General features: G+C 46.6%; 1 protein-coding gene across 1 annotated transcript in view; it reads left to right on the forward strand.

Moving 5' to 3' along the window:
- LOC136587226 (macrophage mannose receptor 1-like) overlaps positions 1-26,421 on the forward strand; it is a 353,431-nt gene that overhangs the window by 281,656 nt on the left and 45,354 nt on the right. The window contains exons 27-28 of the mRNA XM_066585783.1: positions 19,537-19,653; positions 22,002-22,169. Coding sequence (XP_066441880.1) covers positions 19,537-19,653; positions 22,002-22,169 — 285 coding nt within the window. The remainder of the gene's footprint in view (positions 1-19,536; positions 19,654-22,001; positions 22,170-26,421) is intronic.

The raw sequence follows: 26,421 nt of genomic DNA on the forward strand, positions 1-26,421 counted from the left end.
AATTCCGTGTGCACCCACAGCATGGGTGGCTCCCTGGAACCCACCGGCTGTACATAAATGTATCCCATTGCAGTGCCCTGGACAGCAGAGCTAACGTCAGATTAAATACAGGTGGGCTTCAGCCCACACTGCATGCCCCAACATGTCCGAGGTTTTTAATTCATAGACACAAGCAGGTACAAATCCCCAATGTGAAGTCCCTGTGGACCGACAGCATGGGTGGCTCCCTGGAACCCACCGGCGGTACATAAATAAATCCCATTGCAGTGCCCAGCACAGCAGAGGTAACGTCAGGTTTAATGCAGGTGGGCTTCGGCCTACACTGCATGCCCCAGTCAGACTGGGGTTCTTTAGAAGTGGACACATGCAGTTACAACTCCGTGTGGACCGACAGCATGGGTGGCTCCCTGGAACCCACTGGCGGTACATAAATAAATCCCATTGCAGTGCCCAGCACAGCTGAGGTAACGTCAGTTTTTATGCAGGTGGGCTTCGGCCCACACTGCATGCCCCAGTCAGACTGGGGTTCTTTAGAAGTGGACACATGCAGTTACAACTCCGTGTGGACCGACAGCATGGGTGGGTCCCAGGAAGCCACCGGCGGTGCATAAATATATCAGATTGCAGTGTCCAGCACAGCTGAGGTAATGTCAGGTTTAATGCAGGTGGGCTAAAAATTACTAGGATTACACTGTAGGTGAGGGCCCAAAAGAACTGGTGTACCAACAGTACTAATGTACTTCAGAAAAATTGGCCATGCCCAACCAAGAGCGCAGGTGAAACCCATTAATCGCTTCGGTTAATGTGGCTTAATTTGTAACTAGGCCTCTAGGCAGCCCAGTTAAAATAAAAATTGGTTCAGGTGCAAGTTTCAAAGCTTTAATGAGAATTGAAACGTATAAACATTGTTTACAAAAGTTATATGACTGAGCCTTGTGGGCCTAAGAAAAATTGCCCGTTCGGCGTGATTACGTGAGGTTTCAGGAGGAGGAGCAGGAGGAGGAGGATGAATATAATACACAGATTGATGAAGCTAAAGGCTCTCCGTTTTTTATGGTGATAGAGAACGATGCTTCCATCCGCGGGTGCAGCCAACGTATTGTTTAGGTACCGCTGCTGTCCGCTGGTGGAGAAGAGAAGTCTGGGGAAATCCAGGCTTTGTTCATCTTGATGAGTGTAAGCCTGTCGGCACTGTCGGTTGGCAGGCGGGTACGCTTATCCTTGATGATTCCCCCAGCCGCACTAAACACCCTCTCTGACAAGACGCTAGCCGCAGGACAAGCAAGCACCTCCAGGGCATACAGCGAGAGTTCAGGCCACGTGTCCAGCTTCGACACCCAGTAGTTGTAGGGGGCAGGGGCGTCACGGAGGATGGTCGTGCGATCGGCTACGTACTCCCTCACCATCCTTTTACAGTGCTCCCGCCGACTCAGCCTTGACTGGGGAGCGGTAACACAGTCTTGCTGGGGAGCCATAAAGCTGTCAAAGGCCTTGGAGAGTGTTCCCCTGCCTGTGCTGTACATGCTGCCTGATCTCCGCGCCTCCCCTGCTACCTGGCCCTCGGAACTGCGCCTTCTGCCACTAGCGCTGTCAGATGGGAATTTTACCATCAGTTTGCCCGCCAGGGTCCTGTGGTATAGCATCACTCTCAAACCCCTTTCCTCTTCAGGTATGAGAGTGGAAAGGTTCTCCTTATACCGTGGGTCGAGCAGTGTGTACACCCAGTAATCCGTAGTGGCCAGAATGCGTGTAACGCGAGGATCACAAGAAAGGCATCCTAACATGAAGTCAGCCATGTGTGCCAGGGTACCTGTACGCGACACATAGCTGTCCTCACTAGGAAGATCACTTTCAGGATCCTCCTCCTCCTCAGGCCATACACGCTGAAAGGATGACAGGCAAGCAGCATGGGTACCCTCAGCAGTGGGCCAAGCTGTCTCTTCCCCCTCCTCCTCATGCTCCTCCCCCTCCTCCTCCTCAACGTGCTGAGATATAGACATGAGGGTGCTCTGACTATCCAGCGACATACTGTCTTCACCCGCCTCCGTTTCCGAGCGCAAAGCGTCTGCCTTTATGCTTTGCAGGGAACTTCTCAAGAGGCATAGCAGAGGAATGGTGACGCTAATGATTGCAGCATCGCCGCTCACCATCTGGGTAGACTCCTCAAAGTTTCCAAGGACCTGGCAGATGTCTGCCAGCCAGGCCCACTCTTCTGTAAAGAATTGAGGAGGCTGACTCCCACTACGCCGCCCATGTTGGAGTTGGTATTCCACTATAGCTCTACGCTGCTCATAGAGCCTGGCCAACATGTGGAGCATAGAGTTCCACCATGTGGGCACATCGCACAGCAGTCGGTGCACTGGCAGATTAAACCGATGTTGCAGGGTCCGCAGGGTGGCAGCGTCCGTCTTGGACTTGCGGAAATGTGCGCTGAGCCAGCGCACCTTTCCGAGCAGGTCTGACAAGCATGGGTAGCTTTTCAGAAAGCGCTGAACCACCAAATTAAAGACGTGGGCCAGGCATGGCACGTGCGTGAGGCTGCCGAGCTGCAGAGCCGCCACCAGGTTACGGCCGTTGTCACACGCAACCATGCCTGGTTGAAGGCTCAGCGGCGAAAGTCAGCGCTCGGTCTGCTCTGTCAGATCCTGCAGCAGTCCGTGGACCGTGTGCCTCTTCTCTCCTAAGCTGAGTAGTTTCAGCACGGCCTGCTGACGCTTGCCCACCGCTGTGCTGCCACGCCGCACGACACCGACTGCTGGCGACGTGCTGCTGCTGACACATCTTGATTGCGAGACAGAGGTTGCGTAGGAGGAGGAGGATGGTGGTTTAGTGGAGGAAGCATACACCGCCGCAGATACCAGCACCAAGCTGGGGCCCGCAATTCTGGGGGTGGGTAGGACGTGAGCGGTCCCAGGCTCCACTAAATTCACCCAATGTGCCGTCAGGAAGATATAGTGGCCCTGCCCGCCTGTGCTTGTCCACGTGTCCGTTGTTAAGTGGACCTTGCCAGTAACTGCATTGGTGAGGGAGCGTACAATGTTGCGGGAGACATGGTCGTACAGGGCTGGGACGGCACATCGGGAAAGTAGTGGCGACTGGGAACCGAGTAGCGCGGGGCCGCCGCCGCCATCATGTTTTTGAAAGCCGCCGTTTCCACAAGCCTATACTGCAACATCTCCAGGCTGATCAATTTGGCTATGTGCACGTTTAACGCTTGAGCGTGCGGGTGCGTGGCGGCGTACTTGCGCTTGCGCTTAAACATTTGCGCTAGCGATGGCTGGACGCTGCGCTGAGAGACATTGCTGGATGGGGCCGAGGACAGCAGAGGTGAGGGTGTGGGTGCAGGCCAGAAGACGGTCGTGCCTGTGTCCTGAGAGGGGGGTTGGATCTCAGTGGCAGGTTGGGGCACAGGGGGAGAGGCAGTGGTGCAAAGCGGAGGCGGTGAACGGCCTTCGTCCCACCTTGTGGGGTGCTTGGCCATCATTTGTCTGCGCATGCTGGTGGTGGTGAGGCTGGTGGTGGTGGCTCCACGGCTGATCTTGGCGCGACAAACCTTGCACACCACAGTTCGTCGGTCGTCTGCACTCTCAGTGAAAAACTGCCACACCTTTGAGCACCTCGGCCTCTGCAGGGTGGCATGGCGCGAGGGGGCGCTTTGGTAAACAGTTGGTGGATTATTCGGTCTGGCCCAGCCTCTACCCCTGGCCACCGCACTGCCTCTTCCAACCTGCCCTGCTGCTGCACTTGCCTCCCCCTCTGAAGACCTGTCCTCAGTAGGCGTAGCAAACCAGGTGGGGTCAGTCACCTCATCGTCCAGCTGCTCTTCCTCCGAATTCTCTGTGCGCTCCTCCCTCGGACTTACTGAAATTACTACTACCTGAGTGATAGACAACTGTGTCTCATCGTCATTGTCCTTCTCACCCACTGAAAGCTCTTGAGACAGTTGCCGGAAGTCCCCAGCCTCATCCCCCGAACCCCGGGAACTTTCCAAAGGTTGTGCATCGGTCACGACAAACTCCTCCGGCGGGAGAGGATTCGGAACCATTGCTGCCCATTCTGGGCAGGGGCCCGAGAACAGTTCCTGGGAGTTTGCCTGCTCCACAGAATGTGTCATTGTAATGGAGTGAGGAGGCTGGGAGAAAGGAGGAGCAGCAGCCAGAGGATTCAGAGTTGCAGCAGTGGACGGCGTAGAAGTCTGGGTGGTCGATAGATTTCTGGATGCACTTTCTGCCATCCACGACAGGACCTGCTCACACTGCTCATTTTGTAATAAAGGTCTACCACGCGGACCCACAAATCGTGATATGAAGCTGGGGAGCCCAGAAACTTGCCTCTCTCCTAATTCCTCAGCAGCCATCTGTGATTCACCCCGCCCAGGAACTCGGCCTGTGCCCACACCCTCACTTGGGTGCCCGCATCCATGTCCTCGACCCCTACCCCTACTCCTAATCATAGCGGATTAAGGATAGAGCAGGGCCCAAATAAATTACCCCACTGGACAGCGCTGACAACTGTGGCTAATTCACCACACACAGAGACTTGTAGATAGCGGAGGCTCTATGCTGTGTCTAGAAAAAATTAACCTGTTTTCATGCGCTGATACCTAGGGTTAATTTACCGCTCACAGAGACTTGTAGATAAGAGAGGCTGTATTGAGTGGGAGAAGACTCTAAAGCCAGTGGATAATGCTGGTAACTGTGGCTATCTCAACCCCCCTTCAAAGAAAGGGTATTGTGAGACGCTCTGCACTAATAAAGGTCTACCGCGTGGACCCATTAATTGTGAGATGAATGTGGGGACCCCAGAAACTTGCCTCTCTCCTAATCCGCAGCAGTCGGCTGCGATACATCTGGACAAGGAGCTCGGCCTGTGCCCACACCCTGACTTGGACCCCCGCGTCCTCGCCCGCGTCCACGTCCACGTCCTCTAGGCCTACCCCTACCCCTCAGCATGGTGTATTACGAGTAGAGCAGAAACAGAACGTGGTAATTAAATGGCGCTATGACGGCGGTGATGTAACGGAGACAGCAGAGCCAGGAAACAATTTTGCGCATGCCTGTAGTGAGACGTAGGTGCGTATGACTGAGCTAGTGAAATTCACAGCGCAGAAGCAGTCAAGTGGCCAAAGGCCAGTGGTAGGCCTTAAGTATTTTGCTTCTATTTTTTTAAATGCTGAGCTGATACAGCAGACAGATACAGTAGGCAGCGTATATTATGTATACTGTTTCCCTCTGGCGCTATGACGACGGTGATGTAACAGAGACAGCAGAGCCAGGAAACAATTTTGCGCAAGCCTGCTGTAACGCTTAGCTGGGTATTAATTGGCGACTACTACCCCCAGCAGACACGCAGTACACTGAAGACGGTCACAGGCAGCCCAAATATAGTGTTTTTCCCCAATTTATTTGAAAAAGCCCACTGCCTATATAGCCTGTATATCTCTTTCCCTGTACCACTGTCCCTGCCTCAGCAGTACTGGCCCTAAACTCTGTAAAATGACTGCAGACTGAGGACGCAATGCTCTGCACGCCCGATATACAAAAAAAAAATTGTGCAACACTGCTCCCAGCAGCCTCAACAGTACTGCACACGGTCAAATGTGGCCCTAAGAAGGACCGTTGGGGTTCTTGAAGACGAATATAACACCTAACACTCTCCCTATAGCAGCAGCAGCAGCAGCAGCACTTTCCCTGATCTCTGTCAGAATGCATCTGTGGCGAGCCGCGGGCGGGGCAGACTTAAATACTCGGGTGGCACCTGATCTCCCCAGCCACTCACTGCAGGGGGGTGGTATAGGGCTGGAACGTCACAGGAGGAAGTTGTAATGCCTTCCCTGTCTTTCTATTGGCCAGAAAAGCGTGCACGTTTCTCAGGGAAGAAAGTGAAAGTAACTCGAATATCGCGTGGTGCTCGTCTCGAGTAACGAGCATCTCGAACACTCTAATACTCGAACGAGCATCAAGCTCTGATGAGTACGCTCGCTCATCTCTAATGTCTGTCTGTCTGTCTGTTTGTCATTTATGCGCTACTACACCATTCATCCAATCGCCATAAAACTTTGGGAAGTTGTTAAGTACACTCCTGGGGAAATTACTGGCATAGTACATCTATCCTATGATAAATGGCGCGCGTGCGAGCGTTGTCGACAGTTACACCATCCCCCACGTAGATTGTTCGATTTCCATCATTGCCACTAATTCTCTCACTTCCCAATGTTGTAGAAGCATGAAATTTAGCACCAGCATTGATTATGTCATAAATAGGAAAAGCTAATGGGTCCCAACTCGATTATTCAATTCTAAGCGCAAAAGAATTAGTGTCCAAATTTTACGTACAAAATCTAATTCTCTTACTTCCCGATGTAATTTGGCATGAGCATTGATTGTGTCATAAATAGGAAAAGTTAATAGGTCCCAACTCGATTATTCAATTCTAAGCGCCAAAGAATTAGCATCCAAATTTTACATACAGAATCTAATTTTTTCACTTCCCAATGTCATAGAAACTTGAAATTTGCCACGAGCATTGATTATGTCATAAATAGGAAAATTTAATGGGTCCCAACTTGATTATTTAATTCTATGCGCCTAAGAATTAGCGTCCAAATTGTACATACGTAATCTAATTTTCTCACTTCCCAATGTCAAAGAAACTTGAAATTTGGCACAAGCATTGATTATGTCATAAATAGGAAAAGCTAATGGGTCCCAACTCGATTATTCAATTCTAAGCGTAAACAAATTAGCGTCCAAATTTTATGTACGAAATCTAATTCTCTCACTTCCCGATGTAATTTGGCATGAGCATTGATTATGTCATAGATAGGAAAAGTTAATGGGTCCCAACTCGATTATTCAATTCTAAGTGCCAAAGAATTAGTGTCCAAATTGTACGTACGGAATCTAATTTTCTCATTTCCCAATGTCATAGAAACTTGAAATTTGGCACAAGCATTGATTATGTCATAAATAGGAAAATTTAATGGGTCCCAACTCGATTATTTAAGTCTAAGCGCCTAAGAATTAGCGTCCAAATTGTACGTACGTAATCTAATTCTCTTACTTCCAGGTGTAATTTGGCATGAGCATTGATTGTGTCATAAATAGGAAAAGTTAATGGGTCCCAACTCGATTATTTAATTCTAAGTGCCAAAGAATTATTGTCCAAATTGTACGTATGGAATCTAATTTTCTCATTTCCCAATGTCATAGAAACTTGTAATTTGGCACAAGCATTGATTATGTCATAAATAGGAAAATTTAATGGGTCCCAACTCGATTATTTAATTCTAAGCGCCTAAGAATTAGCGTCCAAATTGTACGTACGTAATCTAATTCTCTTACTTCCAGGTGTAATTTGGCATGAGCATTGATTGTGTCATAAATAGGAAAAGTTAATGGGTCCCAACTCGATTATTCAATTCTAAGCGCCAAAGAATTAGCGTCCAAATTTTACGTACGGAATCTAATTTTTTCACTTCCCAATGTCATAGAAACTTGACATTTAGCACGAGCATTGATTATGTCATAAATAGGAAAAGCTAATGGGTCCCAACTCGATTATTCAATTCTAAGCGCATACAAATTAGCGTCCAAATTTTACGTATGAAATCCAATTCTCTCACTTCCCGATGTAATTTGGCATGAGCATTGATTATGTCATAAATAGGAAAAGTTAATAGGTCCCAACTCGATTATTAAGTTCTAAGCGCAAAAGAATTAGCATCCGAATTTTACATATGAAATCTAATTCTCTCACTTCCCAATGTCATAGAAACTTGAAATTTGGCACGAGCATTGATTATGTCATAAATAGGAAAAACTAATTGGTCCTAACTCGATTATTCAAGTCTAAGCGCAAACAAATTAGCGTCCAAATTTTACGCATGGAATCTAATTCTCTCACTTCCCAATGTAATAGAAACTTGAAATTTGGCACGAGCATTGAATATGTCATAAATAGGAAAAGCTAATGGGTCCCAACTCGATTATTCAATTCTAAGTGCAAAAGAAATAGCGTCTAAATTTTACATATGAAATCTAATTCTCTCATTTCCCAATGTCATAGAAACTTGAAATTTGGCACGAGCTTTGATTATGTCATAAATAGGAAAAGTTAATAGGTCCCAACTCGATTATTAAATTCTAAGCGCAAAAGAATTAGCGTCCAAATTTTACATACGTAATCTAATTCCTACAAATTTTTAATGAATAGCTCTGACGCTGGTTGGTTTGTAGAAGGTAGACTTAGAATAGGGTCTGCAGTTAAACCTATCATATTGTCTGAGGGAGAGGGAGAAGACACTCTCTGCCTCTGCTTCTCTGGGCTAGCAGTGGGGGAAGGGCTTGCCTCCGATTGAGAGCTGTGGCTGGGCGCAATTTTACATGTTGCACTTTTCACAGGGGTCTTAATGGAGAATGCACTCACCCCTTCTTGTAGTGCAGAAGATCGCTGCTGCTCTCTGGATGTTTCCATAAAGTCTTCTGCAATGCCTGCTGTCGGAGAAACCTCTCTGCTGTGTGGAGAATCAGCTGCTGTCTAGTTATCTGCAGGAGAGCCAGAGGGGGGGGGGGGGAAGCTGCGGGGCACCGCAGTCTCTCCTCTATCAGCGCTTCGGGCTGTAAAGAAACTTGATACTCTCTGTGGAGGAGCTTTGGAGATCTTTCTTTTAACTGTCACTATACTCCCACCGGCAAGTGGAGCAGCAGATTGTGTTTTTCCTCTTCTGGAATGCATTGTAGTAGCTTTTAGAAGGCTTAGACGAGCGGAGGTTACAGGGATGCGTCCAGCTCGGTCGGCAGTCAGGCCACGCCCCCCGTGTAACTGATTTCATGAGACTTTCACAGGGTCACTGTATACGTGTGGTGGCTACTTTTGCGACACTTCCAGCTTCAAACCAATCTTTGGTGTTAGTATGCACTGTTGCATTGTGGAGATGTGTAGAAGTGCTGGCACCTGAGTCCCCTTTATGCCCACGTTTGTGGCTCCTGTCAATTTTGTGATGGAGGTGGCATGGGATTGGAATGATGATCGTACGTTAATTTGTCATCATTTGTCATCAGCATTGTGGGCAATCGTCCACGCTTTCTGGCTCCTCCTCATCGCAGACGCACTGATAAATAGACATGAGGGTGGTGTGGCTATGAAGCGAGCGTGTGGCATGAGGGCAGCTGAACGCTGTGCAGGGAAAATTTTGTGTGCGCTGTGGATGCAGGGTTGTGCAGGGGGTTGGACAGCAATGCCAGCATGTTACCCAGGAGAAGAGGCAGCGGTGTGACCCGCAGGTGGTGATTGTCCTTGGTTGCAGGTAGTGTGGTGCTTAGCTAAGATGTGCCAGTGCGTGTCTTGCTGCTTATGGTCTGACCCAAGTAAAATGTTAGGGGGTGACCGCTGCCCCTGTCATTCCCTATCCGTTTCTGTGGTGTTTCCATAATTTTCTGATGTTTCCTGGTGTATCACAAATCAACCCCTATGCGGAGCATCGGTCCCATACAAAAATGCTTGAGTCGCCCATTGACTTCAATGGGGTTCGTTACTCAAAATGAACTCTCGAGCATTATGAAAAGTTCATTTGGTGCTCACTCATCTCTAACGCTAACCCTTAATGCAATCTGACATACTAGTATGTCAGATGTCCACAGAGTCTGCATGGAGCAGGCTCGTCTTCATATGTGGTGGGTGCCAGCTATCTTTAACTTCCATCACTGGCCTGTAGTGTCTGGGATCATAGATAACTTAGATCCCAGTGATTTATCATCTAGAAACCACTGTCATTTCTGACAGCAGCATTTAAGTTGTCTGACAGAGTGAGGATTGGCTCCTGCTGTAACCTGAAAGGCTCACCTGCAATAGGATTGTGGATGGCCATTCATTCATTATGGCAGCCTGGGACCTTGCTAAGGCTGCCAGGACTGCTGCAATTTTTTTGCCTATTTAGATTTTCTTTTGGCAGGGCTTAAACCCTGTTTTGAGCAGCCATGCCTGTTTTTATGGCATTCACTTAGGGGCTTTAGGCTAGGCCACTGCAAAAGATATGGCGTCTTAGTCTAAGTCCAACATTAAAGTTTAATTCTGGGAAGAGCTGGGGCTAGCATGTCTCCTGACAGTCAGGCTCCTTCTCTAATGGACAGCTGCAGAGAAATCTATGATCTCAACTGTTTGAAACCTTTTATACCGTGATCAATAGTGATCATGACATGTGACTGCCTGACAGGGGAGAGAGCTCCCCTGTCACCCAACAGAACCCCACAATGCAATTGCAAAGTGCCAATGGGTATACTGGCAGCCAAAGGCTTGATTAGGGCTTCTGCGTCTGCCATGCGTCTGCCATGCAAGCCAATCTCTGGCAACGTCTAAAAAGAGAGCTGTCAAAAGTTTATTATACTGGGGGCGTGGCCTAGATGCCAGCGAGAGCCAATTAATGCAAAGAATTTAAATTCTCCCTTTAAAAGAGCATCTCTTTGGAAAGAAGCCTCTCTACAAAAGGTGGAGATACTTTGTGTACAGGAAACACACTTTGCAAAGAATACCTGTCCTAGAATTTGATACCAACAGTCTTCGTCGCTTAACAAAACCAACTCTAACTCCCTAAATGAGGATGAACAAGGAAGAACTCTATGACACATTCCGTAATTTAAACACCAGATCTAAGGAATTCACCTTTTACTCAGCAAGTCAAAGGTCCTTTGTTAGAGATGGGGTTACCACTATTTCCGGCGGGGTCCAGTTGGCGCGAGCTGCTCGTCATGGCAGGGCTGGGGCCAGGGCTGGTGGCTCTGTCCGGGGTTTCCCCACTCTGGTGGTAGGTCGCGGCGAGCGGCGGTGCGTTCTGCATCCTGCGCTGGCATGCCAGTCCGCTGGTCGGCCGCGTGGTGCTCGGGTGGGTGCGCGCCGCCAGGGGGAGGTGGTTTTATGACTCCCTCCAATCATCATGTGACTTCTGCCCGCCCCTCTGGAGGCGGAGGTCTGCATATAAACCCTGCTGGACCAGACTCCAGTTGCCAGTGTTTTGTTCTGACTTGTCTGACTACACCCGCAATCATTGACCTGATTATAGGGTGTATGACCTTGGCTTGCATTTGACCTCAGCTACCAACGGAGTCAAGGCAATGCAAGTAGGCTCCTTGTCCCCAAATGGGGTGCAAGGAATTACGGCTCAGGAACCGATTATGCCTTTATTGTGGAGGTCCATGTAATCGGGTCGCCAGCTGCCCCAAGAAACAGCCATTCCGATGTAATGTCTGGAGGAATCGCCTAGGACCTCAGGTACTTCCGGAATGTTCTAAATTGTTAGTGCCATTCTATATTTCATATAATGCTCATATCCTCAATGGTTGGGCCTTCATTGATTCGGGGGCTGCCACGAACTTTGTTAATTTTGATTTCGTCAAGTCTATGTCTGCATGTCTTTTACCAGTAAATCCTCCCATCTAGGTTTCGGGTATTGATTCCTCTCTTTTGTCAGCGGGGTTAATCAGTAAGAGGACTCCTGAACTACTTTTTTTCGTAGGAGCGCTACATTCAGAGGTGTGTTCATTCCTGGTGAGGGAGAGCCTTTCCGCTGATTTAGTCCTTGGTTTACCCTGCCTCTGGTAGCACAATCCCCAGTTTGATTGTTCCACCTCTGAACTAGTACAGTGGGGGCCAGGTTGTGGTGAGAATTTGGTTTCTGTCCAGGTGCATTCCACTGAGTGTAAGGTAAAGGGGTTACCTCCGTATATTGAGGACTTTTCTGGCGTGTTTTCCGCACCGAGACTTTACCTCTGCACCGGGAATGGGATTGCAAGATCGATCTTATTCTCGGGAGCAAGATCCCTAAGGGGGAATATATAATGTAACTGTCCCTGAACGCAAGGCAATGAAGGAGTATATTATTGAGAGTCTCGCCAAGGGACATATACGTCCTTCCGAATCACCCGTAGAGGCATGGTTATTTTTCATGGAGAAGAAGAATGGTGGCCTCCGACCCTGTGTTGATTATAGAGCCTTGAATATGATAACTATCAAGAACTAGTACTCTTTACCCCTGATTCCTGATCTCCTCAACCAGGTCGTAGGGGCCCATTGGTTCTCCGAGGTAGACCTTCGGGGAGCTTATAATCTCATCCGTATCAGAAAGGGGGACAAATGGAAAACGGAGTTTAATACTCCGTTGGGGCATTTTGAATGTCTAGTCATGCTATTCGGGCTATGTAACGCGCCAGCTATTTTTCAAGGTTTTATGAATACCATTTTTCATGACATCCTGGGCACGTTCATGGTTGTATATTTGCATGACATTCTGATATTCTCTTCTGATTGGGAGAGCCATGTCAGGCATTTACATACAGTTCTTTCCCGCCTTCGAGCCCATCAATTGTATGCTAAGTTGGAGAAATGCATTTTCCTTGTACAGGAAATTGCTTTTCTGGGATATGTCATTTCTCCATCGGCCATCCGGATGGGCTCGGACAAGGTCAAGGCCATCACCGAATGGGTGCAACCCACCAACTTAAAGGCGTTACAATGCTTATTGAGGATTGCAAACTTCTATCGGAGATTCATTAAGAATTTTACGATGGTGGCCAAACCCTTGACTGACTGGACCAAAAAGGGGGCTAGGGTTGATTCCTGATCACAGGAGGCTGTTAAGGCCTTCACACTTCTCAAGAGGGCTTTTTCCACAGCACCAGTTTTGGCTCAGCCGGATCTAGATCGCCTGTTCATCATTGAAGTGATTGCCTCTGAGCATGGTGTGGGGGCAGTCCTCTCGCAGGAATCTCCCGGCCGACCTGGTCTTCAAACCTGTGTGTTCTTTTCCAGAAAGTTCAATCAGGCGGATCGCAACTATGATATTGGCAACGGGGAATTATTGGCCATAAAATGGGCATTTGATGAATCGAGACATTTCTTAGAGGGCACTCATAATACTATTACGGTCCTCATGGACCAAAAGAATTTGATTTGTCTAGAGTTCGCCAAGCTCCTGAACGATCGTCAAGCAAGGTGGACATTGTTTTTTTCATGTTTCAATTTTGTAGTCACATATGTGTCTGGGTCCAAGAATGTCAAAGCTGATACGTTGTCTCTCAGCTTCGGGGTTTCCGAGGTCTTCTCCCTGTTCCAGAGAGGCCATGTACCCATCTGTCGATGGATTTTATTACCAACCTGCCTGAGTCCCAGGGGTGCTTGGTCATCTGAGTGGTTGTCGATAGATTTTCCAAGATGGCACATTTTTCTGCTCTAAAGAAGCTGCACTCCGTCTGCACCTAAGTTAGCCACCATATGTATCTAGGAGATTGTGCGCCTGCATGGAGTCCCTGAGGATATTGTTTCTGACTGGGGAGTCCAATTTGTTGCCCTGTTTTGGAGCGATTTTTGTAAGAATATCGGTATCTGGTTGTCATTTTCCTGTCTTTCACCCGGAGTCTAATGGGCAGATGGAACGTACGAACCAGGAATTCGTTCAGTACCTCAGAATGTATGTGAGTGATTGTCAGAGTCTCTGGGTCAATTATCTAGCATTGGCTGAATTTGCTATCAATAATCATACACATTCGGCGTCTGGCGTGTCTCCTTTCTTCTGTAATTCTGGATTTAATCCCAGGTTTGCGGTGTCCTTCACCTCCTCCTCTAACAAGCCATCTGCACACGCTCAGGTTTAGGACCTGCGAGAGGTGTGGGAGAAAGCGCATGCCAACTTGGAGCAGCCCAGAGATGCGATGCTTAGGAGGAGTAGAGGTACACATACTATGTCTAAACCTTTGTCTGTGGGCCAGTTGGTGTACTTGTCTTCCAATAACCTGAAGTTTAAAGTGTCTTCGTTGAAGCTGGCTCCCCAATTTGGGGGCTCTTTTCCAGTAACTATTGACTAGTCCTATGGCATACGAGCTGGCACTACTGGACACGTGGAGAATCCACCGTGTTTTCCACAAATCTCTCCTCATGAGGTATGTACCTCCAGTGGTGCCCACCTGTGGTCCACCGACGCCCACCCTAACTCAGGGCGAAACGGAATGCGAAGTGGATAAGGTCCTAGATTCTAGGAGAGTATGGGGTGCTCTCCAGTACCTTATTTCATTAAAAAATATGGTCCGGAGGAGCGGTTGTGTCAGCTAGAGACATTTTTGCCCCACGTTTTACAGGACTCATCCCCTTAAACCCCGTTCCGGTTCTTGGGGGTCCGAAGGCTCCCCGTAATAGGGAGGGTACTGTTAGAGATGGGGTTATCACTAGGGGAGCCGGTTGGTGTGGGCTGCTCATCCTGGCGTGGCTGGGGCCCGGGCTGGTGGCTCTGTCCGGGGTTCCCCCACTCTGGTGGTTGGTCGCAGCGGCTGGCGGTGCATCCCGCGTCCTACCCTGGCACACCAGTATGCTGGTCAGACGCGCAATGCTTGGGTGGGTGCGCGCTGCTGGGAGGTGGCTTTATGACTCCCGCCAGTCATCATGTGACTTCTCCCCGCCCGGAGGGGCGGTCTGCATATAAACCCTGCTGGCCCAGACTCCAGTTGCCAGTGTTTTGTTCTGACTTGTCTGACTACACCCGCAATCATTGACTTGACTATAGTGTGTATGACCTCGGCTTGCATTTGACTCTGCATTGGCTTCCTGTTCTCCGATCGTGACTTTTGGTTTGACCCTGCCTGTTTTCTTGACTACTCTCTGATCGGCTCATAGTTTTCCTAGTCAGCTCACGGTTCTCATCTGTCTCCCAGTCCCTCCTTCTTTGGGAACCTGACACTAGTGCTGCGCAGGGACAATCGCTCAGTTGTCGCCCTGGGGCCTAGCCCAGGGGGGCAAGTAGGTAGGGAAACGGGAGAGGGCGGGCATAGGGATACCCCGTCCATCTGCTCCTGCCGGCCATAACAACCTTCTCAAGAATTGACATGTGCCTAGTAGATTTTTTTCTTACTACCTATGACACAGAAGGCTACCATTGGAACTGCCTCATGGTCAGACCATGCGCCCATTTCACTTACACTGAGACTAACCACATACCCCCTTCTACAAGAATCTGGCGTAACAATACATTCTTTATGAAACTTCCCTACTACCAAAAGAAAATATGGGACTCCTTACAAGAATACTTTTATTACAAAGATTCTTCAGAAATATTGTTTCACACTTTGGAATGCTCACAAGTCGGTAGCGAGAGGTACCATGATACAACTCAGTTCTATTTATAAAAAAAAAGAAAAAAACAAAGTCTTAGAAGCTACTATGTCAACAATAAAAGAAATAGAACAGAAACTCCAAACAGATTTATCGGAATCACTACATGCAGACCTAATGAAAAATAGGAACAAATTAAGGAAAGTTCTCCTAGTTGACCATGATAGACAACTCAGTTACATGAGAACAAAGTATTATGTGGCCATTAACAAGTTTAGCAGATTAATGGCAAACAAAATGGGGCATAAAAGAACGGTCAAAATCCCTTTCTTAATAGATCCCACCTCCAAAGCATAAAATGCATCACCCCCACAGAATAGCTGAAAGCTTTAAACATTATTATTAATCTAACCTATACAATTTCAAGGAAGATAATTCCACCCTCCTCCCTACAGACAAACAAATTGATAAATGTATCTCCTCAATCCATCTACCCTCTCTTAAGCAGGAACATCTAGATTTCCTAAATCTACCCATACTGAAACAGGAAATTTCAAAAATTATTAAAAACTCCAAAAGAGACAAAGTCCCGGGGCCAGATGGGTTCTCAAACAAATATTACCAGCTATTTGACTCACAACTAATAATGAAAAAAGGAAAGATCCCAGAGGAGATGCTCCAGGGTATGGTGGTTGCAATTCCAAAACCAGACAAACCAACTACATCACCAGAGAACTTTAGGCCCATTTCACTGCTTAACAGTGACATAAAGTTTTATGCCAAAACTCTTGCCAGGCAGCTTTTCCAAATTCTTCCATTCCTAGTATGCATTGATCAAGTAGGATTTGTGCAGGGTAGGCAGACATTAGATGCTTTGAGAAGAACTCTGGCCTTATTACACAGAGCAGTAGAAAATTGAGCGCCTTCTCTGCTCCTTACCCTGGACGCAGAGAAGGCATTTGACAGAATTCACTGGGGCTATGCCTTTGCAACCATGCAAAAGTTTGGCTTTACAGGGCAAATACTTAGAGCAATTCAGGCCCTGTACACGAGTCCATCTGCTATAGTATTAATCAATGGGGTATTATCAAATCCTTTCCTGGTCACAAACAGAACATGACAGGACTGCCCACCGTCCCCTTCATTGTTTATTCTGACAATGGAGCCCTATGCGGAGGTGAATATGAACATACAGGGAATACTTATCTTTTTCTGACAACACAAAATAGGCCTCTTTGCGAATGACGTGGTTTTGACGTTATCTCACCCTCTCAACTTATTAAGAGAAGTTAAAGAATTAATAGAATCATTTTCTTGCATCTCTTATAGATTACTCCACAAAATCTCAAATATTAACACTAAATGTGCCCAAGCAATTAAAAGACCAAATAGAAAGAGTGTTTCCCTTTTCATGGGAGGAGAAGGAGATTCCTAACTTGGGTATTAAACTACTACCACCGGGGAAAGAGTGAGAAGTTAACCAGTCCTTGCTTCACAAGGACATACAGAAAGAACTAGACCTCTTTGCCTTAACAGAGCTCTCAAGGCTGGGAAGAATAGTTCTATATAAAATGATGACCCTACCAAAAATCCTATATACCAAATGCTCTCTCACAATCCCACATGCAAACCGTAATCTCCAAGCATTACAAAGACAAATGTTATACTTAATACGGAACAAAAAAAAGACCTAGGGTAGGGTTCTCAGTATTGCACTCTCTCCGAAGCAGAGATGAGGTTTGGGGGTTCCAAGTATCACAGCAAATTAGGCAAATTTGATTAAACAGTTGAGGCAATGGTGCTTCCCAATGGAGGGCATTAGCTGTCCCTTAATAGAAAAGAACATGATAGGCAGAGGATACCTTTGGAACCTACTATTAGCAGCATTGGCAGGCCTCCCCTCTCTCCCTCCGAGATACGTGACCCTAGAGGCATCTGTGGATGTGTGAAAAAAGCTGATTTATGCCTCTAGTGTGTGTCAACTTAGAAAACAGATTTCCCTATCCATCAAGGTTTTACAATTTTTTGCAGAGTGGTTGGAGGTAGGGACCTGGGGAAAGAGATGAATATCTTTGTTTTCAGACCTATTCCAAAACAGCAATATGAAATCTCTCAAAGCATTAGAGGAGCAGTATGGGCTAACCACAGGGGACTTCTTGAAATATTCCCAAATCAAGAGTATCCTAAAGCTTGATCTCACAGGAAATTTCCTTGCCAGTATTTATGTATAAATTCCTGTTCAGCTTACTATACTGCACTGCATAAGTTTTGCAGTGTACTATACTAGTGATCGAACCATCGCATCTTCAGGTGCCCTAGAGCAGGGGTCCCCAACTCCAGTCCTCAGGGACCACCAACAGGTTATGTTTTCAGGATATCCTATGGTAAGAACACCTGTGGCAATGTCCGAGGCACTGACAATAATTGCATCACTTATGCAACACTGAGGAAATCCTGAAAACATGACCTGTTGGTGGTCCCTGAGGACTGGAGTTGGGGAACACTGCCCTAGAGGGACCAAAAAAATGTGAAAATAAGTTGAAAAACTTTTAGTATGGATAGATCATTAGTTGATTAGCAGAGATCTGCTGCTTGGGATCCCCACTGATCAGCTGATCACCCAACTTGCTGTCAGTGCAGCATCGCCAGACATTGTCATCGGGGTCAGAAGCCTTGTAGGCAGCTTTGCCGCCAATTATTTTGATGGGATTTAAGGCTGTCTATTACACTTTCAGTGATCATCGGGGATTCTGAGTGTCTGATTACCGCTGACCAACTATTGATGACCTATCCCCCGGATTAATCATTAATTGTAAAAGCCAGGAATACCCCTTTAAAGTTATCTTTAACAATAACATGGTTTCCGTACAAAACACCCTTTATTATGGACAAAAATAACAAAAGAAACATATTGAAGACAATGTTCAGAAGCGGCGCTCCAGTAGTGTATGACAATTACTATATAATCTTATAGGGAAATAAATAAATACGCAAGATATTTATGGAAACCTCTCCTGCACATATTATTACGTCTATCTGGATGTGAGGGGTGCCACGGGTCCGGCACCCCCAAACAACTAAGATCCCAAGTGTGATTTTGTTCAGTACAACGGAGCGCTGAGAGTTTTTACCTTTAAAAGAAACATATTAGGTATTGCCATGTTTTAATGACCCATCCTATAAAAAGATTTTGTCCTTTATCTGATATGGTAAACAATGAGAAAAATTAAAAATAAATGCCAGAATTGCTATGTTTCATTTACATGCTTTCCAAAACACCCAATAAAAAGTGATTAAAAGTTGCACGTACCCCAAAATGGTTCCAATGGAAAATACAACTCAACCCACAATAAACAAGACCTGCCACAGCTCATTTGGTGAATAGATTCACCAAGATTATGCATCTGTCCTAAGCTCCTGAGAGGAACTGAAGAGCAACGATGAAAGCCAAAGGAGCACAGAATTCCAGGGAGCACTGCAGCCCCTTCATTTTAGTGATCAGGCCCAGGCCACCACTGAACAACACTCTTGCCATGCCAGAGTAACATGTCGAGAGTTTTTTAAAAAGTGCGGTTAGTCTTTAATATGTAAAATAGGCCAGTCACTAAGGAATACATACATTGTATAATTTATCAGACAAATGCAAGTTCAATCCCTTTTTTTATTCATTACAACAATGCTGTAAATATATTTTTTTAAAACACTGTTTACCCATGTTTTAACATAAACTAATCCAAATAGCATACAAGTCCGATCTATTAAACTTTGTCAGAACTGCACTTTTTGGTCACTCTATCTCCAAGAGAAAATTTTATGAAAAGTGATCAAAAAGTCATATGTATCCCAAAATGGTACCGATAGAAAATACAGGTCATCCTGCAAAACTTCAGCCTTCATACAACCCCATCAATGGAAAAATAATAATCAATGGTGGCCTTTAAAAAAAAAAGATTTTTTTTCTTTTTAAAGCAATGCGGCCAAAAAAACTACTGATATTGGCATTGCCATAATCATACTGAGCAACAGAAAACAGCTAATATGTCATTTTTGCCTTACCATGCACACAATATAAGCATGACTCCCAAAAAAACTGTGGAATTGCATTTTTCCCCCCTTGAACTACAATTAGACACTACCTACCACGTTACTGATCACAAGATGTCAAGCGCCAGCTGATCCTAATGCAGTAATTTCCAGTGTATGATATATTAAATAGTAGTACTGAAAAATACAACTTGGCCCACAAGACCGAAGTCCTCACACAGAAATATTGATGTAAAAATAAGAAAATTATAATTTTTTAAAAATCCGTGAGGAAAAATAAAACTGCCTTGTTCCTCATGGGTTAATGAGGCATCAGATGGGTGAATATGTTGTGTAATATCATATCCATAGAGGAACAGAAATTCCAAGCAAACAGAATTATTCAGTATGTCAATTCTTTAGGTGCCAGTTTAACATCCATTGAAGATTCCACCGAATCAGATTTCCTTCTCTATCATACTGAGTTACTCAGAAACCAGGAAGAAGAATTTTGGATTGGACTTTACAAGAACGTGAAAGGTAGAGTATCAGAACATTCACTATTTCAGCAGAAAACACGTAATTCAGATCATTCTGTATTTCTGTCTTTTCCCTCACTCCTTTCCCTTGTATTGTTGTGGCTATTCTGCACAATGGACTAATGTGTCCTTTAATATCTGATTAATAAAGTCACTCTCCAGTGAAAACCATTAAAGGGACTCAATCATCAAAATTTTGCCCTCCAAACCGCTGCCAGCATTTGGTAGAGCAGTTACACACGGGTGGAGATATACCTTTGTTCCCCTTTATACACTCTTCACTTCTGAGAAAATGAAGCTTAAAGAGGTTGTGCCAAATTTTAAGGTTATCCCCTACATACCGGAGAGTGGATAACTTTGTGATAGATGAGGGCCTTACCACTATGACTCCCACCGATCCTAGGAACGGGGGTCTGGTTGGTCCCTGAGTGAATCGTGCAGGAGTATCACTGCTCCATTCACTTCAAAGACAGAATCAGAGATTGTCTTCTACTGGGTAATCTGTGGTGCTGTTTTAAAGCCTGAATGCCAGAGAAAATAGGGACAGGCTCAAGATTAGTGGACTGTCTGTTGGAACTAAGTTACGGCTCGAAGAGAGAGGCCTCCCTGGTAGATCCATTTCCTGCAGGTGACTCTTCACCTCCGGGTCAGTTGAAATTGTATCATCCTCCAGTTGTTGCAACACCAGGAACACAGGTGCAGTCAGGGGAGTACGCCAGGTAAGTTCCTGGTTGCATCTGTGGTGACATGGTGCCTCTCCAAAGCAATCTTGAGCCTCTATAATGCTGGTAAACTGACATCTTTATTTGAAAAGATGCTTGTTTGTCTGAACTCTCTCGGTGTGCTGGTGGTCTGGTGTCTGTGTAACCTGAAGACTACACTCGCCTCGCTCCTCTTTGAGGATAAACTTCTTCCTTTTGTCAGTGTTTTCAGGGAGAGCCTTATTTTAGTACACTCTGCTTCTTGAACTTTCACATTCTCTCTTGGAGAGTTGAAACCACCCACATATATATAGCTTCTGGTTACCAAGTGACAAGGGAACGTGCACATAGTGCTAGGAGGTGGACAGCTTTATTCCAGGCAGAGCAAATATAACACATATTTTGAACAAGACATGCCTGTTACATCCCAGCCTATACCTCTCTACACTGTCATTGAAGTGAATGGAGCATGCCTGCATGACCTCTACTCCATTCACTTCAAGACCAAATGGGCCCCATTCTCAGGATTGGTGGCTGCCCCCGTGGTTAGACCTCTACCAATTATAAAGTTTTCCCTTTTGCTGTGGATAGAAAATAACTTAATAACTTGACACAATCCCTTTAATCTAATATGCACATTAGCTGGCAGGTGCCAGGGGTGGTCCCCATACTAGCAAGTGCTATGGCTTTCCCTGCATAGTCCTGTCCAGTGCTTCTGCCTTTTCCCCTATGAGACAGCAATCAGCAGATGTTCATGATGTTATAACTCTCAAAATTTCATGCATGCGTCATTTGTTCCTAGAGTGGTGTATGCGCAATGCACTCCCTGCTGGGGACAGCTGGCTCTCAGACGTACTGTGCATATGCCAGGCTAGGACTGAGATTTTAGCCTAGGCATGAGCAAGATTTCAATGTTAAGGTTGATCATGTCAAGATTGTTTAATGATTGTAGTGATATGACTTGGAAACTAAGAAGCTGCTAGGCCACATTATACAGCGAGAATCAGAATACTTTTTCCAGTATTAAGACTGCCCTCAGAGCCCTTGCCAGCTAATATTCTGCACTCTGCTGTTTCTTTGCATAGAAAAGCTCTGGAGCAGGGTGAACAAGTCTTTATTGTTTGTACTCTATAGATACCCTTCTATGCAAGGAAACAGCTGAGCACAGCAGTAAATGGGGGCCGGGAGCTATTGTTCATGCGCTGCAGAGATCCCGGCCACTCAGCACATGGAGCTAGAGGTGCCCAAGCACTGATCAGCTGTTTGTCGGGCTGGTGTGCTTGTGCTCTGTGCAGACGGCTCCATTCTCACTGCAATGGGGAAGGTTTGTATCACAGGTAAAGTTGGCATTGAAGTGTATAGGAACTTGGTGTGTAATCCCACATATGGCCACTGTAGTGGGAATGGAACTGTCTGTTTCCTGCAAAAATCAGCTCAGGGCATAAAGACACCAGCCTAGCAAACAACTGATCAGTGGATGGGGGTCGCAGGCAGCAGACCCCTGCTGATCTACTATTGATGGACAATCCTAAGAATCTGCCATCAGTAGTTTACAACTGGATCATGATGCATTGTATATTACAACATATAACATATCCTGAAATGGGCACCTTGTATTAAGTAGGATATTCTGTATTTGTGTTTATAGATGAGTGGCTTTGGTTGGACAATACACCCGTGGACTTTGTAAACTGGAACAATGAGGCACCCGATAAAGATATGTCTTTTGACTGTTTGATGATGAATGCCAAAAAAGGAACATGGGATATCGCAAGTTGCTATTTATACAGAGGGTACATATGTAAGACATTAAAAAGTAAGTAAATATAAAACTATAACTTTTTTAATTCTAGAGACACATTATTGTAAAGCTTATGTCTAAAGTAAAGATAAGTACAAATCACACAGGACATCAACACGTTTGGGGCTATTTTTATTATTGGGATTCGGACATGTATTCTGTTATTGCAAATAAATCTATTTGCTAGATGGTATGCTTCTGGGGTCCAAATTCAGTTAGAAGTATATAGGCCGAGCTCCGAAATAACTACACTACAACACAGCTGGATGTGATCAAAAGTTATCTATTTATTAATTGACAGGCAGCAGTTTTTATAGAAGCACATGCATCAATTAATTTATTACCATTGGTTCATAAAACTAACCACAAATATAAATATGCATGATAAAGAATTTAACATCTAAAATGCCAAACAACTTCTGGCAGGTGCATTCAAATCATATATGATTGGTTTCTCAGAACACGGCTACAGGAATTTTTAACAATAGAATGTCTTAAGAATGAATTAGGAACAGGGCACTATGGCCTGGGCAATAGTTTGCTTTCTCAATCCCTTGATTGGAATGTTCTAGCCACCAAGGTCCCTTTTATTCTTTAGTACATTTCTGCAGATCTTGTTAAAGGAAAAGTACAAAACATTGACTGCGACAGTAGCATACAAAATGGAAGGAGCATACTGTTATATGAATTGGGGAAAATGGAGTCCTATTCATTTCACTAACAGTCCCCCCTTTTGCAACTGCTTCATCATACCACGTACACCCCCACCTTCCCCATCACACACACACCTGCAGCAATATGACCTCCTTTCCTCATCCCAAAAACTTGAGCTAACCACTGGGGAATGTGTTGCCTTACCTAACCAGGAAGATAGACATTCCTAGGCGTCATCCATGGTCCTCTGGTTACATTCACATACGGTGGCCCCAGCTCTTCCCTAAGGCTTCAAATCTGACCCTGGGTCTGAGAGCAGAGGATTCATATCTGCCATGTACTGGGACAGATACAGCATGACGAAGCATGGCGCAACCGTTTAGTCGTATCTGAATCATATTTCCTTTAAGTAACATAAATTACGCATCTATGTATTGATGGACCTGTGAACCAATTATTATATAACCTATTACATCAGGTATGAAACATCAAAAGAGTATACAATTTACCATTACACTACAAAGTATACAGGCAAGTAGACAAAACCAAAAAGTACAGAAGCTATAACTGGTAAATTATGATCAAATGCAATCAATTGTAGCTCTGTTCTGTAGAACAGCTTCTTAGGTACCTTGAGCATCCACCAATAATAAGTCAAAAAGCCCATGAGGTTACCTTAAATGCTCTTGCCATATCACATGCTTACCATTTATTACCCTGCCATTAGTTATTGCTAGGCCCCAGACCCCCACTAGTGATTCTCCCAGAGCTATTATTTCACTATTGTTCAGCAGTGTGAAAGGTCTATCAAAGACTTCAACTAGTACACAGAATTCCCTGTAGTTCTAAGTTGTAGCTGTGTGTTTGTTGCATGAGAATACCTAGGTGTGACAAAATACAAAACATACTAACTAGAGATGAGCGAACGTACTTGTCCGAGCTTGATGCTCGTTCGAGTATTAGCGTGTTCGAGATGCTCGTTATTCGAAACGAGCACCACACGATGTTCGAGTTACTTTCACTTTCATCTCTGAGACGTTAGCGCGCTTTTCTGGCCAATAGAAAGACAGGGAAGGCATTACAACTTCCCCCTGCGACGTTCAAGCCCTATACCACCCCCCCCTGCAGTGAGTGGCTGGCGAGATCAGGTGTCACCCGAGTATATAAATCGGCCCCTCCCGCGGCTCGCTACAGATGCATTCAGACATAGCTCAGGGAAAGTGCTGCTGATGCTGGAGCTGCTATAGGGAGAGTGTTAGGAGTTATTGTAGGCTTCAAGAACCCCAACGGTCCTTCTTAGGGCCACATCTGACCGTGTGCAGTACTGTTGAGGCTGCTTTTTGCAGTGTTGCGCTTTTTTTTTTTTTTGTATATCGGCCGTGCAGAGCATTGCGTCTTGCAGTATTTTACATAGTCCAGGGCCAGTAGTGGTGAGGCAGGGACAGAAGACATATACAGTCTATATAGGCAGTGGGCTTTTCCAAAAACATTTGGGAAAAAAAATCTATTTGGGCTGCCTGTGACCGTCCTCAGTGTACTGGGTCTCTGCTGGGGGTAGTTGTCCTAATTCATACGCAGCCAGCTAAGTGTTACAGCAGACTTGCGCAAAATTCTTTCCTGGCTCTGCTGTGCGTTCCGTAAGCAAAGTTAGCCTCCAACCACAGGCCAATAAGCGGCACATTTAATTACAGCGTTCTGTTTCTGCACTGCTGGTAATACAGCATGCTGAGGGGTAGGGGTAGGCCTAGAGGACGTGGACGCGGGCGAGGACGCGGAGGCCCAAGTCAGGGTGTGGGCACAGGCAGAGCCAGTGCGGTGGCCAGGGGTAGAGGTAGGGCCAGACCGAATAATCCACCAACTGTTTCCCAAAGCACCCCCTCGCGCCATGCTACCCTGCAGAGGCCAAGGTGCTCTAAGGTGTGGCAGTTTTTCACAGAGACGCCTGATGACCGACGAACAGTGGTGTGCAACCTTTGTCGCGCCAAGATCAGCTGGGGAGGCACCACCACCAGCATGCGCAGGCATATGATGGCCAAGCACCCCACAAGGTGGGACGAAGGCCGTTCACTGCCTCCGGTTTGCACCACTGCCTCTCCCCCTGTGCCCCAACCTGCCACTGAGATCCAACCCCCCTCTGAGGACACAGGCACTACCGTCTCCTGGCCTGCACCCACGCCCTTACCTCCGCTGTCCTCGGCCCCATCCAGCAATGTCTCTCAGCGCAGCATCCAGACGTCGCTAGCGCAACTGTTTGAGCGCAAGCGCAAGTACACCGCCACACACCCGCACGCTCAAGCGTTAAACGTGCACATAGCCAAATTGATCAGCCTGGAGATGCTGCCGTATAGGCTTGTGGAAACGGAGGCTTTCAAAAGTATGATGGAGGCGGCGGCCCCGCGTTACTCGGTTCCCAGTTGCCACTACTTTTCCCGATGTGCCGTCCAAGCCCTGCACGACACGTCTCCCGAAACATTGTACGCAACCTCACCAACGCGGTTACTGCCAAGGTCCACTTAACAACGGACACGTGGACAAGCACAGGCGGGCAGGGCCACTATATCTCCCTGATGGCACATTGGGTCGTGTGTGACAACGGCCGTAACCTGGTGGCGGCTCTGCAGCTCGGCAGCATCACGCACGTGCCATGCCTGGCCCATGTCTTTAATTTGGTGGTTCAACGCTTTCTGAAAAGCTACCCACACTTGTCATACCTGCTCGGAAAGGTGCGCCGGCTCAGCGCACATTTCCGCAAGTCCAAGACGGACGCTGCCACCCTGCGGACCCTGCAACATCGGTTTAATCTGCCAGTGCACCGACTGCTGTGCGACGTGCCCACACGGTGGAACTCTACGCTCCACATGTTGGCCAGGCTCTATGAGCAGCGTAGAGCTATAGTGGAATACCAACTCCAACGTGGGCGGCGTAGTGGGAGTCAGCCTCCTCAATTCTTTACAGAAGAGTGGGCCTGGTGGGCAGCCATCTGCCAGGTCCTTGGAAACTTTGAGGAGTCTACCCAGATGCTGAGCGGGGATGCTGCAATCATTAGCGTCACCATTCCTCTGCAATGCCTCTTGAGAAGTTCCCTGCAAAGCATAAAGGCAGACGCTTTGCACTCGGAAACGGAGGCGGGGGAAGACAGTATGTCGCTGGATAGTCAGAGCACCCTCATGTCTATATCCCAGCGCATTGAGGAGGAGGGGGAGGAGCATGAGGAGGAGGGGGAAGGGACAGCTTGGCCCACTGCTGAGGGTACCCATGCTGCTTGCCTGTCATCCTTTCAGTGTGTATGGCCTGAGGAGGAGGAGGAGGAGGAGCAGGAGGATCCTGAAAGTGAGCTTCCTAGTGAGGACAGCCATGTGTTGCATACAGGTACCCTGGCACACATGGCTGACTTCATGTTAGGATGCCTTTCTCGAGACCCTCGCGTTACACTCATTCTGGCCACTACAGATTACTGGGTGTACACACTGCTCGACCCACGGTATAAGGAGAATCTTTCCACTCTCATACCCGAAGAGGAAAGGGGTTCGTGAGTGATGCTATACCACAGGACCCTGGCGGACAAACTGATGGTAACATTCCCATCTGACAGCGCTAGTGGCAGAAGGCGCAG

The sequence above is a fragment of the Eleutherodactylus coqui genome, chromosome 12, assembly GCF_035609145.1.
Source record: "Eleutherodactylus coqui strain aEleCoq1 chromosome 12, aEleCoq1.hap1, whole genome shotgun sequence".
In the NCBI taxonomy this organism is placed as follows: Eukaryota; Metazoa; Chordata; class Amphibia; order Anura; family Eleutherodactylidae; genus Eleutherodactylus; species Eleutherodactylus coqui.